Genomic DNA, 14,590 nt, shown 5'->3' on the forward strand with positions numbered 1-14,590 from the left:
ACATAGCATAGCAACATAGTATAGTGTTGGGACGTAGCATAGCAACATAGTATAGTGTTGGGACATAGCTTAGCAACATAGTATAGTTATGGGACATAGCATAGCAACATAGTATAGTGTTGGGACATAGCTTAGCAACATAGTATAGTTATGGGACATAGCATAGCAACATAGTATAGTGTTGGGACATAGCAAAGCAACATAGTATAGTTATGGGACATAGCAAAGCAACATAGTATAGTTATGGGACATAGCATAGCAACATAGTATAGTGTTGGGACATAGCTTAGCAACATAGTATAGTGTTGGGACACAGCATAGCAACATAGTATAGTGTTGGGACATAGCATAGCAACATAGTATAGTGTTGGGACATAGCATAGCAACATAGTATAGTTATGGGACATAGCATAGCAACATAGTATAGTGTTGGGACATAGCGTGGCAACATAATATAGATTTGGGATATAGCGTAGCAACATAGTATAGTGTTGGGACATAGCATAGCAACATAGTATAATGTTACATTTTAGTCATTTAGCAGACTTACAGTTAGTGAGTGCATACATTTTCATACTGGCCCCCCGTGGGAATCGAACCCACAACCCTGGCGTTGCAAGCACCACGCTCTACCAACTGAGCTACACGGGACATAACATAGCAACATGGTATAGTTATGGGACATAGCATAGCAACATAGTATAGTTATGGGACATAGCATAGAAACATAGTATAGTGTTGGGACATAGCTTAGCAACATAGTATAGTGTTGGGACATAGCGTGGCAACATAATATAGATTTGGGATATAGCGTAGCAACATAGTATAGTGTTGGGACATAGCATAGCAACATGGTATAGTGTTGGGACATGACATAGCGTAAAGAACACTACCACTTTTTGCCAATTGGAAGTATGGCATGTGACTTGGCTATAAGTGCAGGGGGTGATATTTGACTACCCATTGACTTTAACAGGCCCCATAGTTTCCATACAGCTGGACACTGCTGACACTCACAGTCTTTCAAAGATAATTCGTAAAAATCGAAATAACTTCACAGATCTTCATTGCAACAACGTCGCCTATGGGCAAAAACCCACCGTCGCTGGACCAGACAGGACTGGCAAAAAGTGCTCTTCACTGACTAGTCATGGTTTTGTCTCACCAGGGGTGATGGTCGGATTCGCGTTTATCGTCGAAGGCCTGTACTCTGGAGCGGGATCGATTTGGAGGTGGAGGGTACGTCATGGTCTTGGGCGGAGTGTCACAGCATCATCGGACTGAGCTTGTGTCATTGAAGGCAATCTCAACGCTGTGAGTTACAGGGAAGACATCCCCCTCCCTCATGTGGTACCCTTCCTGCAGGCTCATCCTGACATGACCCTCCAGCATGACAATGCCACCAGCCATACTGCTCAGTCTGTGCGTGATTTCCTGCAAGACAGGAATGTCAGTGTCCTGCCATGGCCAGCGAAGAGCCCGGATCTCAATCCCATTGAGCACATCTGGGACCTTCTGGATTAGAGGGTGAGGCCTAGGGCCATTCCCCACAGAAACGTCCGGAAACTTGCAGGTGCGTTGGTGGAAGAGAGGGGTAACATCTCACAGCAAGAACTGGCAAATCTAGCGCAGTCCATGAGGAGGAGATGCACTGCAGTACTTAATGCAGCTGGTGGCCACACCAGATACTGACTGTTACTTTTGACCCCCCCTTTGTTCAGGGACACATTGTTCAATTTCTGTTAGTCACATGTCTGTGGAACTTTTTTTATGTCTCAGTTGTTGAATCTTGTTATGTTCATACAAATATTTAAACATGTTAAGTTTGCTGAAAATAAACGCAGTTGACAGTGAGAGGACGTTTCTTTTTTTGCTGAGTTTAGAATAGGACTGACTGACTGACAGAGTTACAGACATCTTAGTTTCCGGTTTCTTAACAGATCTGACATGTTTTTCTGAAATCAAACCCAGACTCTCTCGTACTGTAGTTAGGTCTTTAGCTCTTTTCACAGTGTCGTGTAGACCCGAACCATACTGTTCAGGTTCTGATATTTACATCTCACAGGCCAGCTCAGTTCAGTTTGGCTCCATGCAGCTCAGGACTGTGAAAAACCCTGTTGACTCACAGTTCCCAGTGCTCCTATTTAGTGCGGTTGATATTTTTCCAGTGGGATCTATTGATGTTAAAAGTCTGCATAGTGTAGGTTGCAGTCAGAGTCCAGTAGTTTTACTGCTGCTGACCAGTAGATGGTGATGTTGCAGAGGCTTGGAGAGGACAACCTGACCTTACCAACGACATATTAGGGACCATTAAAAACGGATTACGGCATTGTGCTGACAGACAGTGACATTGACGAGGATTCGCTCACACAAGTAATAAACAGGTATTTTATTTGGAACCGTTGGGACTGGAGTCTGTGGGGTCTAGAATGTTGGCTAGAAGTAGTTGAACTGATTTGGTTTTACAGTGTGTCTATGGCAGTGCAATACGTGTGTTGTTGTTTTTGCCAAAGAGGCTTCTAGTTGTGTAGAAAAGGGCCCGTCTTGGCCTGTACATACATATAGCCCAGTATATCACAACAGTTCATACACGCTCAACGAGAGAGAGACATGTTTTCAGGAGCAGTGAAAGGAGACAGTTGTTTACAATTCAACTAACTGTAAGTTCTATATCTGTACAATTCAAATGTATTTTGGTTCAGATCAGTAGAAAATAGTTTGTTGTGGTCGTTATATATTTGTTTCGCAATGACAGCCCTACCATGTTAATCAAACAATCATGTGGTTGACTTCTAAATAACTATCCTTGGTGACTGTCCGAATAGACATTTACATTTAGCAGACGCTCTTATCCAGAGCGACTTACAGTTAGTGCATACATTATTCTTTTTTATTTTCATACCCCATGGGAATCGAACCCACAACCCTGGCGTTGCAAACGCCATGCTCTACCAACTGAGCTACCTCCCTGCCGGCCATTCCCTCCCCTACCCTGGACGACGCTGGGCCAATTGTGCGCCGCCCCATTGGTCTCCCGGTTGCGGCCAGCTACAGCAGAGCCTGGATTCGAACCACTGCGATGCAGTGCCTTAGACCACTGCGCCACTCGGGCTGCAATGTTTAGGCCTATTTTATTTATTTAACCAGGTAAGTTGGTAAGTTGACTGAATAGACATTATCATTTACAGCAACGACCTGAGGAATAGTTACAGGGGAGAGGAGGGGGATGAAAGAGCCAATTGCAAGCTGGGGATGATTAGGTGGCAATGATGGTATGAGGGCCAAATTGGGAATTTAGTCAGGACACTGGGGTTAACACCCCTACTCTTACGATAAGTGCCATGGGATCTTTAGTGACCACAGAGAGTCAGGACACCCATTTAACTTCCCAGCCGAAGCAGTGTCCCCAATCACTGTATTATAGAGGCTCTTTAAACGAAAAGCATGACATTAGTTAGTAGTAAATTCCTTTTAGTGGTTACTTTGAGAGTTGAGAGATAGTGTCACATTTAGGGAGAGAGATACCACACCTTAAGCCTTCCAGTAATGGTGCAGTAGCCTATAGGTGGTTTACTACCTTAGTTTACTACATAAGCAGGTATATTTGATGTTGTTATTGCTCTTCGTCCTGGTAACTCAAGCAGGATCTCAATATGTCTCAGGAGATAGCTGAAGGCTAAATTAAAATGTACTTCTTCATAGTCTCTGTTATTAAATAGTCTACCTGACTGTCTTCTCCTAAAGCCCTGTAGCTTGAATGTCTCTCTATAATGTGATTTGTTCTCCACCTGGCTGTGTGTCTGTCTGGCCCAATGTGCCCTGAGACACTGACGAGCTAGACTGCAGCATTTATCAGCAGCAGCTGCTACTGGTGGTACTGGGTTAAAGGCTGGGGTAGACCGAGGTAGGTGGGTGCGCACACACACACACACATACACACACACCTACGTATGCACCACGCACACACACACACACACACACACACACACACACACACACACACACACACACACACACACACACACACACACACACACACACACACACACACACACACACGCACACACTCTTGTCTCGCTCAGGCGGCAGATTCAGGAATTTCCAATAAAGCTGTCTGATCATGAGAGCCATGTGCAGACTTGTTGATTCTTACCTGCTGCAGCCCCCACCTGCACCTCCTCTCTCTCACTCACTCACTCACTCACACACACACACACACACACACACACACACACACACACACACACACACACACACACACACACACACACACACACACACACACACACACACACACACACACACACACACACACAGACACAAAACACACACTCACTCACTCACTCTCACACACACACACACACTCTCTCCATCACATGCAAACTCCTACAATCTGTCCAGATGCACCCCATCCTGCGCTACTCACCACCAACTGTTGTAAACACATGGCCATGTTAAGTACAATCACACTCTGAGAAATGTCATTACACACATCAGAACTCATCTAGTGTGCATCCCAAATGCACCCTATTTCCTTTATAGTGCACTACTTTTGACCAGGGCCCAAAGTGTCCTAACCCCAAATGGAAGGACTCCACCACATTACTGTCAAATGGATAGCATTCCACTTCATTTACATAAGTGCTAAATCATGGTCTTCGACTATTGAACTGTTTCAGGGTCCTTTGATGGATTATTCATCAGAAGGTCTCTGAAGTGGGGAAGGATTACATGTACCGTGTGAGATGAGACTTTCGACAGTGTAGACACAGATAGATAGAGAGCACCTGGGGCTACAGTATTAGAGAACGTTGTTTGAAGGGAGAGAGGGAGGGACGAGAGAGAGAGAGAGAGAGAGAGAGAGAGAGAGAGAGAGAGAGAGAGAGAGAGAGAGAGAGAGAGAGAGAGAGAGAGAGAGAGAGAGAGGGAGGGACGAGAGAGAGAGAGAGAGAGAGAGAGAGGGAGAGAGAGAGAGAGAGAGAGAGAGACAGAGAGAGAGAGAGAGAGAGAGAGAGAGAGAGAGAGAGAGAGAGAGAGAGAGGGAGGGAGGAGAGAGAGAGAGAGAGAGAGAGAGAGAGAGAGAGAGAGAGAGAGAGAGAGAGAGAGAGAGAGAGAGAGAGAGAGAGAGAGAGAGAGAGAGAGAGAGAGAGCGCTGAGGAGTAGACACTTGCTAGCTAGGTGATGTGTCAGTAGAGAAAGAACAGAGAAGTTCCTTATGGCAAAAACTACTACATCAAACACTGCAGCTACATAGAGACACAATAGAGGGGGGAAAAGAGAAGGGAAGAGGAGAAAGATAGATAGATGGAAAGCACCACTAGATACATTAACTACTGAGCTTATACCAGAGCGAAGAGACAGACACACTGCCTCAGTCTCACACGCCACGCGGAGACAGAGACACAAACACACACATAGAGATACACGCCGGCGGAACCATGCAGCTTAAATATCCAGCCGACTCAGAGCAGGAGAAGAGGGTGAGTACAGTACCAGAACCAGCACCAGAACCAGCAGTAGTGTTGAATGCAGAGAGATATGGGACAGAGGGGAGTGATTTCATATTGAGGTACTCTAAATCTGGGCAGGACTCACACACTCGCACGCCGGCGGGCACACATGCAAACACATACACACACATGTTGGGCTTCAAAGGATGTTTCATCAGGCATGGTAGAGTTGTTGCTCCTGTTGCCACAGCATGAAACAGAGAAGTGTATAGTTGTACCTCAGGAATTTTAGTTTAGCGCCACGGCTGAAACATTTCATATTTTAGGGCAATGATAGACGCACACTTCAGAGAGAGAGGGGAGAGAGCGAGATAGAGAGAAGGAGGATGAGAGAGAGAAAGAAAGAGAGAGAGAGAAAATAAGTGGAGAGAGAGAAGTCGAGAGAGAGAGAGAAAAGAAGTGGAGAGAGAGAAGTCAAGAGAGAGAGAGAGAGAAAAGAAGTGGAGAGAGAGAAGTCAAGAGAGAGAGAGAGAGAAAAGAAGTGGAGAGAGAGAAGTCAAAAGAGAGAGAGAGAAAAGTGAGAAAAAAGCTTGGCTCTTTGGCTCTTTCTTTGTGGTGCATGCAGTTGTTTAGTGCTGTGTGTTTGAGAGATGTGTGGTATGTCGGTGTTTGGGCTGTTTCACAGACACTGTTGTGATTCTGGTTTCTGTTGAAGGACCAATCAGCAGTTGAAACAATAACAAAGCTTACTCACCACCACTGTTTTAGTAAAAAGATGAGAGGTGGGGCTGGAGAAATGTAATCACGCTCAAATTCATAGACAGAGATATGGATGCATGGATTGACCATTCATGATATCAAAATGATAATTTTAACCATGTTTTGAGGCTATACAGTGATTGTTTACGTTTACTTTGTATATACATACATTGGCGTAAAACAAGTTTATATTTTGGGTTCTGATGGGGTACGACAGTTAAACTAAGCTCATGAGGCATTTATAAGTTAAGAATTAATTATACTGCTGATTGTCCCTTTAAAACACACTATTAGGAGAAGAGAGGTGTGTTGGTCTGTTGACTTGTGCTGTGTTTGAGTGAGTGAAGGATGCCCCTTTATGTTGTGTGTGTGTGTGCGTGTGTGTGTGTATGTGTGTGTGTGTGTGTGTATCAGTGGAGGCTGCTGAGGGGAGGACGGCTCATAATAATGGCTGGAACAGAGCAAATGGAATGGCATCAAACACCTGGAAACCATGTGTTTGATGTATTTGATACCATTCCACCTATTCCGCTCCAGACATTACCACGAGCCCGTTCTCCTCAATTAAGGTGCCACCAACCTCCTGTGGTGTGTGTGTGTTGAAACGAGGAGGGAGTTAGGAGTAGAATCAGCCAGACTGCATGTCTCCTTCCTTTCACCTGCTGCAGTATGAAGGTACTTATCCTCAGCACAGGGCCAGTGCCCGGTTGCATAGCATACCTTAAAATACCTTTCACAGACGGACCCTGCTTGCCACTGTAGCGCTGCCAGAGAGGAACACTCTCTTTCTGGACAAACGTTTTACTGGAGATCAGAGGGCAGTGGTGGGCAGGGGAGCAGTGACTGAGAAGGACCTGTTGGCTTGAGCACTGTTTGACAGTATATCCACCCAGGCGTAGTGAAGAGAAATGGAGCGCCACCCAAAATACTGGCCTGGACTCTGGAGGAATTCAGTGACTCAACCCCCCAGTACTGTTCTGTTCCGCTCTCATTAAACTGGACACACACACACACACACAAACACGCACACAAACACTGACAACAGCTTTGTTCATGTGTGAGGGTTACATATGGATTCAAACAACATTTGGTGGCAGTGGTGTTTGTTTCTATTTGTAGGTTATGAAACAGGATTAGTTTAGGGTTTGTTCTTTTAATACACCTTATAGAGCATTGACCAATGAGCAATGACCAAGCTGGCTGCAGGGGATAGCTATAATCAGGAGGTCCATGAACACTATGTCATCATAGTCCAGCATTACTGGCCGTGATCCATCCTCTCTTCCTGTGTTTCCATGTGGACAGCAGCACCAGAAAATGCTTTGAGAGATGAGAGATGAGTTCTGGGAAATTGGAAGAGTGGGGTTGAGGGGGAGGGAGAAAGAGGAGGAAGAGGGCCAGAAGAGATAAGAATGTGAGATGTCAGGATGTCCGGCGCTGAGCCTGATCCTCTCATCTCCTCTCCTCTCCTCTCCTCTCCTCTCCTCTCCTCTCCTCTCCTCTCCTCTCCTCTCCTCTCCTCTCCTCTCCTCTCCTCTCCTCTCCTCTCCTCTCCTCTCCTCTCCTCTCTCTACAGATGGTTTCTGTCTGTGCTGTCACCCTGCTCCCTGTCTCAGCCTTCTCTCTCTCTGTTCCTTTATCTGTTTAGTTTTTGGTTGCCTGGTTAAAATCCGAGTGCAGATTTCCAAGAGCGTATTCATTTCAGCCTCTCCCCTCGGGCCGGCTCTCCAGCCAACTTAAGCAATTTTTAGACATGGCTCGCTCTGGCCGTAAGACAATGAGAAGAAACGTATGGTTATCATCTACATTTATAATCTAAAATGAGTCTGTTTTTTACAGTAGAGTTGAGAGAGATTTATGTCTCAGTAACTGTCTGAGTAACTCAAGGTTTAAAATGTATTTTTACCAGGACATGTCAAGGAATGGAAATGTCATTCAAAACGGTCTAATAAAGTTGTATTTTGTCCAGTGAAGCTGCCTGCCAATGCTAGCATAGGCTGCACAAAACTGAGTGCCAGACTGTTGGCTCTGCCTAGTCGAAATCCACACCAGCAATGTATCATCTGCTAATGCTGTCAATTAAACATGAGCCCAAGAATACATTACAGTTCAGATAAGGGTTGTGGACTCTGTTCAGTTCACAGGACAGGCTGACTGACTTTCCTTTCTCTTTGTGCCTGGGACTTTGGTTTAACTAGGTGCTTATCCTCCTGCACAGCGTTGTCCTGGTGCTAAAGCTGGTCAGTTCCATTTATACTGAGGGGCCTTATTGGCCTAACATCCTCATGATGGACACCCCAGCTGAAACAATTAGCGTGCGGTCAGGCCCTCACAAAGCAGCTGCACCAGCCCACATAGCTTTCAAACCATTGAAGTGTTTATTAGGCACCAGACGGAAGAAAACGGACTGAAACAGGGAAGCACTACCTCATTTTCTACTACATTTTCGATTGCATGCCGTAAAATGACGCTGGCCAATCTTCTTCTCTACTATTTTGTTGTATTTTTTATTCCGGATCACCGTTAGCCAAGGCAGTAGCTACTCTTCCTGGGTTCTAATAACAGTTACATACAATAAAACAATGCATTACACAACACATTATTACACGCTACTCTACCATAACATATCTACAATACAACACATTATCACACGCTACTCTACCATAACATATCTACAATACAACACATTATTATACACTACTCTACCATAACATATCTACAATACAACACATTAAAACACGCTACTCTACCATAACATATCTACAATACAACACATTATTACACACTACTCTACCATAACATATCTACAATACAACACATTATTATACACTACTCTACCATAACATATCTACAATACAACACATTATTATACACTACTCTACCATAACATATCTACAATACAACACATTATTACACACTACTCTACCATAACATATCTACAATACAACACATTATTATACACTATTCTACCATAACATATCTACAATACAACACATTATTACACGCTACTCTACCATAACATATCTACAATATAACACATTATTACACACTACTCTACCATAACATATCTACAATACAACACATTATTATACACTACTCTACCATAACATATCTACAATACAACACATTATTATACACTACTCTACCATAACATATCTACAATACAACACATTATTACACACTACTCTACCATAACATATCTACAATACAACACATTATTACACGCTACTCTACCATAGCATATCTACAATACAATACATTATTATACACTACTCTACCACTACATATCTACAATACAACACATTATTACACACTACTCTACCATAACACATCTACAATACAACACATTATTATACACTACTCTACCATTACATATCTACAATACAACACATTATTACACGCTACTCTACCATAACATATCTACAATACAACATATTATTACACACTACTCTACCATAACATATCTACCATACAACACATTATTATACACTACTCTACCATAACATATCTACAATACAACACATTATTATACACTACTCTACCATAACATATCTACAATACAACACATTATTATACACTACTCTACCATAACATATCTACAATACAACACATTATAACACACTACTCTACCATAACATATCTACAATATAACACATTATTACACACTACTCTACCACTACATATCTACAATACAACACATTATTACACACTACTCTACCATAACATATCTACAATACAACACATTATTATACACTACTCTACCATAACATATCTACAATACAACACATTATTATACACTACTCTACCATAACATATCTACAATACAACACATTATAACACACTACTCTACCATAACATATCTACAATATAACACATTATTACACACTACTCTACCATAACATATCTACAATACAACACATTATTACACACTACTCTACCATACATATCTACAATACAACACATTATTACACACTACTCTACCATAACATATCTACAATACAACACATTATTATACACTACTCTACCATAACATATCTACAATACAACACATTATTACACACTACTCTACCATACCATATCTACAATACAACACATTATTATACACTACTCTACCATAACATATCTACAATACAACACATTATTACACACTACTCTACCATAACATATCTACAATACAACACATTATTATACACTACTCTACCATAACATATCTACAATACAACACATTATTATACACTACTCTACCATAACATATCTACAATACAACACATTATTACACACTACTCTACCATAACATATCTACAATATAACACATTATTACACACTACTCTACCATAACATATCTACAATACAACACATTATAACACGCTACTCTACCATAACATATCTACAATATAACACATTATAACACGCTACTCTACCATAACATATCTACAATATAACACATTATAACACGCTACTCTACCATAACATATCTACAATACAACACATTATTACACACTACTCTACCATAACATATATACAATGACAGCTGTGGCACTTTAACAGTTGTCAAGTACTGCTTAGGTCTGCTTGGCTGCTTCCCACACACACACAGACACACACACAAGACATACACAGACACACACACATAAGACATACACAGAGAGACACAAACACAAACACAGACATACACACACACACACACAAACACAGACATACACACAGACACACACACACACACACACACACACACACACACACACACACACACACACACACACACACACACACACAGACACACACAAGACACAAGACACACACACACAGAGAGAAACACACAGACCTATAAAATTGTTGAACTTGCTGTTAATGGTGTTATAGGTTAGGTTAACAGGATTAGGTTAAAAGGGTTAGGTTAACAGGGTTAGGTAAACATGGTTAGGTTAGGGTCAGGTTAACAGGGTTAGGGTAGGGTCAGGTTAACAGGGTTAGGTTAACAGGGTCAGGTTAACAGGGTCAGGTTAACACGGTTAGGTTAACAGGGTTAGGCTAGGGTTAACACTGCTCTAAAAATAGTCTAGAGTAGTACTCAGGAACGAACGCCAGTGTGCACAGATGTTTCGTTCGTTTCCCTCAGGCACTTGAGCAGGGCGCCTCAGGTGGGCCTGATGGTACAGATGTGTTCTGAGCTCTCTCAGTTCTGTGCTAGGTGGTGCCAGGGAAAATGACGTTTTGGAGGTCACATGGTGCTCACCGACTGCCCTACATCACTATGATCAATTGGCCGGTTGGACTAGACACTGGGCTAGACACTGGGCTAGACACTGGACTAGACACTGGGCTAAACACTGGACTAGACACTGGACTACACACTGGACTAGACACTGGGCTACACACTGGGCTAGACACTGGGCTAGACACTGGACTAGACACTGGACTACACACTGGGATAGACACTGGACTAGACACTGGACTAGACACTGGACTAGACACTGGTCTAGACACTGGACTAGACACTGGGCTAGACACTGGACTAGACACTGGACTAGACACTGGGCTAGACACTGGACTAGATACTGGGCTAGACACTGGACTAGACACTGGACTAGACACTGGGCTAGACACTGGGCTAGACACTGGGCTAAACACTGGGCTAGATACTGGACTAGACACTGGATTTGACACTGGGCTAGACACTGGACTAGACACTGGGCTAAACACTGGGCTAGATACTGGACTAGACACTGGATTTGACACTGGGCTAGACACTGGGCTAGATACTGGACTAGATACTGGGCTAGACAAGGATGTTCAGTAGCCTATACATCATTTCCCTGTTTCATCATTCTCCTTTCTTCTCCCTCTCTCTCTCTCTTCCTCCCTCCATCCCTCTCGCTCTCTCTCAGATGGACCCAGTGCAGAAGGCGGTGATCAACCATACCTTTGGCGTTCAGCTGGTGAAGACCAAGAGGCCCATCATCTCCTGTAACGTCTGCCAGATACGCTTCAACTCTGAGGTACAGAACAGCTCCTACCACCACCCACCACCCACCACACTCACTCTAACTCTAACCCTAACCCTGTAGCGTCTGCCAGATACCTTGAACTCTTTGGTACAGCACACTATAGCACTTCTGACACCATGCTTACCATACCGTACCACTCTGATCTTTTGAACACTATCTTGCTGACCCAAACCAAACTGTACCGAATCTGCACAGTTCCAGCTGCTATGGTGTATGTGTAACCAGGCCAGTTCAGTACAGTTTGGTTTGGCTCAGTATAGAGTGAAAATGCCTTACAGCTCCTACCACAACCCACCATACAGGACAGCTCCTACCACAACCCACCATACAGGACAGCTCCTACCACAACCCACCATACAGGACAGCTCCTACCACAACCCACCATACAGGACAGCTCCTACCACAACCCACCATACAGGACAGCTCCTACCACAACCCACCATACAGGACAGCTCCTACCACAACCCACCATAAAGGACAGCTCCTACCACTATATGCACTCTGTTTAGAAGGCTCTCTTTCTCTTTGGTATTCTTTATCTCTTTGTTTATCTCTCCGGGAAGAAAGTGGTGACACCATGGAGGTGTCTATTTGTGTTTCTGTAGTGTTTGGTACTTCTGTTTGAGTCTGTTTGTGCTATGTTGTGGTTTAGCAGTGGATGCCTTGTTGGAATCTGGCTTATGGAGCCCAAGTGAGAGTTGTGAGTGTGAGATGTAGTATAGCAGAAATAGGTGTGTTTGCTGTAGCCTGCCTGGCATGCAAGATGGGCAGGATTTGTATATTTTGGGGACTTTTCTATTGGTTCCAATGCAACAGGTAAGGTCAATCAAGCACATATCAACTATTTTAAATGATTTCAAATAGTATTTGAACTCAGGTCTACAGTACAGTACTGCAGTTACAGCCTGAGAGTGTTGCTAGGCAATTGTTTTATTTAACCTTTATTTATCCAGGCGAGTCAATTAAGAAGAACAAATTCTTATTTACAATGACGGCCTGGCAAAGAGACAGCAAGCTGAGAGCATGAAATAGGATTTTCCTCCACATTTCAAAGGGATTTTCTCTCTCCCAGATCAACATGGGAAAGTTGATTTAGGATGTTCTTAGGGGTATGGAAACTAATTTCACATAAGCATACCATGACGTTGAAGTCTAGGGTGGCAGGTAGCCTAGCGGTTAGAGTGTTAGGCTAGTAACTGAAAGGTAGATGGTTTGAATCCCAGAGCCAACAATGTGGGGGATAAAACCTGTCTATGTGCCCTTGAGCAATTGCTCCTGTAAGTCATTCTGGATGAGAGCATCTGCTAAAATATTAAACGTTTAAAAAAATTGCACCCTATTTCCTATAAAGTGCACTACTTTGGACCAGTGCCCATAGGAGATAGGGTGCCATTTGGGACAGACTTGAAATCTCTCCAGAAATAAGTGCAGCAGCAGGTTTTTAGACCGCCTTCTCTTCTATAGTCTGATTAATGTGATTAATCCACTCTGCTAAAAACTGCATTTTCATATGTCAAACCATATGGTAGAGTTTATCTCCACTTGTTTTTAATGCCATGCACATACAGTATGGCTCCATGCAATATGTGGTTTTTGAAAAGCAAAACATAGGGGATAGGTTTATCTAGATGTGTAATGTTGTAATGCAATGTGCATGAATGCATGCATGAATGTATGTATGCAATATATGGTTTTTGAAAAGCAAAATGGAGGGGGAAGTTTGAATGTCTCGTATCACCAACATTCTCTGAATGCTTTAGAAGCTCTCTCTTTATCTTACTGTAGCAAATCACACTATCAATGTATACATTAGTAGACAGTCCCTTTAGTCTGTTGGCCTACAGCAGAGTATTGGACCTTGGCTGTTATTGGCATAGTATCCTGTGGCATCGCCAACTAGGTTTCTTTTCTTGACAATTTCACAGACTATTAGATACAGATTTTAAAACATATTATGGTTGACCCGGTCAAATTCGTTTTGAGTATCCGCCCTGACCGAGTGGAATGGTATTCTGGAAATAAATATACATACACATGTTTGACATTACATTTGGCCTCTTCCTTATCTAAACAGACAAGATCGAAGTATGTAGCCTACACGAGTTACATGTCTTCCAGAGCCATATATAATATGTCTGTCATTTGCTGATGCCTTCCACATAAATATTTTCCCGCTCCTGCTGCCGCGAGGGCCCAGGGTCCATGCAGGTTATAAGCTCACTGTTTATAGCCCAGTATGTGACCTCTCAGCCAATCAGGTCTGACACATAAACATGCTGGTAAATATTGACACATACCGACCAATAAACATCTATGACCCCCAACACCCAGCTAGCTCTGAAATGGACCTGGGAAAGATTTCAGCACCCCACT

At 43.1% G+C, this 14,590-nt stretch overlaps 1 protein-coding gene across 1 annotated transcript in view; it reads left to right on the forward strand.

Moving 5' to 3' along the window:
• Positions 1–14,590, forward strand: part of LOC121537882 (zinc finger protein 385A-like) — a 150,458-nt gene that overhangs the window by 94,356 nt on the left and 41,512 nt on the right. Inside the window, exon 3 of the mRNA XM_041845517.2 lies at positions 12,098–12,208. Coding sequence (XP_041701451.2) covers positions 12,098–12,208 — 111 coding nt within the window. The remainder of the gene's footprint in view (positions 1–12,097; positions 12,209–14,590) is intronic.

The sequence above is a fragment of the Coregonus clupeaformis genome, chromosome 24 (genome assembly GCF_020615455.1).
Source record: "Coregonus clupeaformis isolate EN_2021a chromosome 24, ASM2061545v1, whole genome shotgun sequence".
NCBI lineage: Eukaryota > Metazoa > Chordata > Actinopteri > Salmoniformes > Salmonidae > Coregonus > Coregonus clupeaformis.